This window comes from Suncus etruscus, chromosome 8 (genome assembly GCF_024139225.1).
Source record: "Suncus etruscus isolate mSunEtr1 chromosome 8, mSunEtr1.pri.cur, whole genome shotgun sequence".
Classification (NCBI taxonomy): Eukaryota; Metazoa; Chordata; class Mammalia; order Eulipotyphla; family Soricidae; genus Suncus; species Suncus etruscus.
In genome coordinates, this window is record NC_064855.1 from 115751295 (window position 1) to 115754861 (window position 3567).

The 3567-nt window shown below is 45.4% G+C and overlaps 1 protein-coding gene across 1 annotated transcript in view; it reads left to right on the forward strand.

Annotated features, from left to right (window-relative positions):
* Positions 1-3567, forward strand: part of PCCA (propionyl-CoA carboxylase subunit alpha) — a 263459-nt gene that overhangs the window by 90972 nt on the left and 168920 nt on the right. Inside the window, exon 9 of the mRNA XM_049778616.1 lies at positions 2127-2205. Coding sequence (XP_049634573.1) covers positions 2127-2205 — 79 coding nt within the window. The remainder of the gene's footprint in view (positions 1-2126; positions 2206-3567) is intronic.

Consider the following 3567-nt stretch of genomic DNA (forward strand, 5'->3'; position numbering starts at 1 on the left):
GTTGGACCCAGATGCTCCTGCATCTAGTCCTAGTGTCTAGGACCCACTTCAGGGTTTTAGCTTCTGCTCTAAGAGGTGAACCTTGCTGGTCAGTCCCCTGTGGGGATGACACCCAGCTCTTACCAAAACAAAGGCATTCATCAAAATTCCTCTTTGCTTTCTATCTAGTCCCTTGATATGTAGAAGTCCACCTAGATCTCACGCTACTTTCCCTCACTAGGTTGAGAGTGGAGAATAAAGGGAGAATAAAGAAAGGTCAGTTTGCCTCGGAGTGCAGAGACTAGGAGATGAATTCCACGACTCTTTCCTGACTGGCTATGTTTATTGATTCTTTGTGGCTACCCTGCTTCAGACCCATTCGCCTGGGGTTGGAAATATGGTTAGGGGATTTATTTATTTATTTATTTATTTATTTATTTATTTATTTATTTATTTATTTATTTATTTATTTAGTGGTTTTTGGGTTACACTCGGCAGTGCTCAGGGGAAACTCCTGGCTCCATGCTCAGAAATTGCTCCTGGCAGGCACAGGGGACCATATGGGAAGCCGGATTCGAACTGATGACCTTCTGCATGAAAGGCAAACGCCTTACCTCCATGCTACTTCTCCGGCCCTGGTTAGGGGATTTATTTTACAGTCCTCCACATCTAGGTTCCCCCTCAGTCTCCACTGGCCTAGTGGAGTCTTTGAGAGCATCTCTGTGGCTCAGAGAGGTCGAGTCCCCTCTCTGCTCCAGCCTAGCATGGACATGAGTCACGGCATGGTGTCCCTTTCAAACCATCGGGCCTTGCTCTGCCCATCTCAGCTGGGCCAGCACTCCAGGATTCCAGATGAAATAGATCAAGTAGCAGCAAAACCCCCCCGACTGAACAAAGGCACTTAACTGGTTATATGTGTAAAGAACAGTTTTGAGGGGCCCGAATGCTGTACTGAATGCTCCGTAATTCACCTCATATCTTTGTTTAGCTGATAATTATAGTTACTTCCACATTTGTCTAGTAATTTATTCTCATACTTTCTTGTTTAATTACTTGGATTCTTTTTTTTTTTTTTTTTTGGTTTTGGGGTCACACCCAGCAGTGCTCAGGGGTTACTCCTGGCTCCATGCTCAGAAATTGCTCCTGGCAGGCTCAGGGGACCATATGGGATGCTGGGATTCGAACCACCATCCTTCCGCATGCAAGGCAAACACCCTAACTCCATGCTATCTCTCCAGCCCAGAAAATTTTTTATTTATACAAATGATCTTTTTCTTTTGTAATCCTTTATCTTTTTCTTCTTTCTTTCTTTCTTTCTTTCTTTCTTTCTTTCTTTCTTTCTTTCTTTCTTTCTTTCTTTCTTTCTTTCTTTCTTTCTTTCTTTCTTTCTTTCTTTCTTTCTTTCTTTCTTTCTTTCTTTCTTTCTTTCTTTCTTTCTTTCTTTCCCTCTCCCTCTTTTCTTTTCTTTTCTTTTCTTTTCTTTTCTTTTCTTTTCTTTTCTTTTCTTTTCCTTCCTTCCTTCCTTCCTTCCTTCCTTCCTTCCTTCCTTCCTTCCTTCATTCCTTCCTTCCTTCCTTCCGTCCATCCTTCCTTCCTTCCTTCCTTCCTTCCTTCCTTCCTTCCTTCCTTCCTTCCTTCCTCTCCCTTCTTCCCTCCCTCCCTCCCTCCATCCCTCCCTCCCTCCCTCCCTTCCTCCCTCCCTCCCTTCCTCCCTCCCTCCCTTCCTCCCTCCCTCCCTCCCTTCCTCCCTTTCTCCCTCCCTCCTTTTTCTTCTTGATCATTTCCTGGAAAGTAAAAGAGAACAGAGATGGATTTTCCCACATGGGGAGGAATTAAGCATAGGTCTAAGTTCCATCTATTCTTAAGTGTACAGAACACTTGCTCATTAAAAAAATATCAGTCTTATAAATCATGGTATCTGATATTTTCAAACTAAACCAAACCAAAGGGGGGGGGAGACAAAGCAAACACCCCCTTCCACCCGCCAACCCACCAGTGTTATTTTTCTGAGTCTCCAAAAAATAAAGGGAGCTTTTAAAAGTAACTTAGTTGTTGCCATCTGTGCTCTGAACATGTGGTCAGTTGTCATGTTCATGCATGGAGATGATCAAAGTCTGAACTTGTGTCTACTTCCTCCCTGCTGCTAGGGTACCCCGTCATGATCAAGGCCTCCGCAGGCGGTGGTGGGAAAGGCATGCGGATCGCGTGGGGTGATGAAGAGACCAGGTGAGCTGCCGCCAAGCTGCACTTCGGATGAAAATTGCAGTTCCCAGAGTTCTATTGAAATGACAAGGAGACAGACACCCCGACCTCATGGTGTCAGTACAGTCACCAGCTCCTGTTTGACTCTTCCAGGGCGGGACATGTTGCCTGGGACGAGCAGACAAAGCTTCCTTGTGTCCATGATGATTAAGTGGTATAAAAAGGTTTTTATTTACTTTCCTTGAGTGTTCACAGAGGGTTGGTTTTTAGTTCTAGTCTTGCCATATTCATTTGAAAAAAAAAAATTACAGCCATGATTAAAAGGCAAGAAGTATTGAACACTGGGGTATGTGATTCAGAACTGAGTTAAGGGAGTGGAATCTAATATGATCATGAGTAGTCACTGTTGCATTTGTGTGTTTTTGTGGTGTGTTGGGATTTCCTTTGTCTATACAAGTTGTGAACTATTGTGGTCTTTTTTTTTTTTCCCTTTGACTTTTGGGTTACACCTGGTGGTGCTCAGGGGTTACCCCTGGCTCTGCGCTCAGAAGTCACTCCTGGCAGGCTCGGGGGACCCTATGGGAAGCTGGGATTCGAACCATGGTTTGTCCTGGGTTGGCTGCGTGCAAGGGAAATGCCTTGCTGCTGTGCTATCCCTCCGGTGCTCTTGTGGTCATTTTTCTACCGTGAAACACTCTTTGTTTTGAATTTGAAAGACCACACACATTCTGTATGATCTCATGTGATTTTAGAACATTTTCCCTTCAGTGCTTTTAGATCTCAAAATCATGGGCAGAGGAGAGAGAGTAGGGAGTAAGGTCTGCGCAGCTTTGACCCTGTTTGATCTCTGACAGCCCATGTAGTCTTCTGAGCACCACCACGAGTGATCCCTGAGCACTACTGAACTAGGCATGGTCTGACATGGTTAGTGGTACCTCGTACTGGAAGGAAGTAGAGAGAGGAAAGGCAGGGGTTGTGCTGAAGGGAGTCCCACTGTGCTGTGCACTGCTGTCCTGGGGCTGGTTCCTTCATCGTGGCCTGATTCTCTGCCCGAGATTTCTAGAGGGCTCCTGGAGGCTTCAGCAGGGCCCAGGAGAAGCAAGGAGGAGCTAGAGCAGAGGGCTAGGCATCGCGCCTTCAGATCCAGGCGATGAAGAGCTGTTGGAAGGTTTTTGTTTTGGGGCCATATTCAGAGATGCTCTGGTCTCGTGTGGCGGATACCAGAATTGAACGGGTTCAGCCACATGTAAGTCTTAAATCCATAAACCCTTAAATCCTCCACCTGCCTAACTATCTTATCTAGCCTTATTGGAGAGTTTGGAGTAGAGAAGTTACAATCATGACACTTTTCTTGTGTGTGTGTGTGTGTGTGTGTGTGTGTGTGAT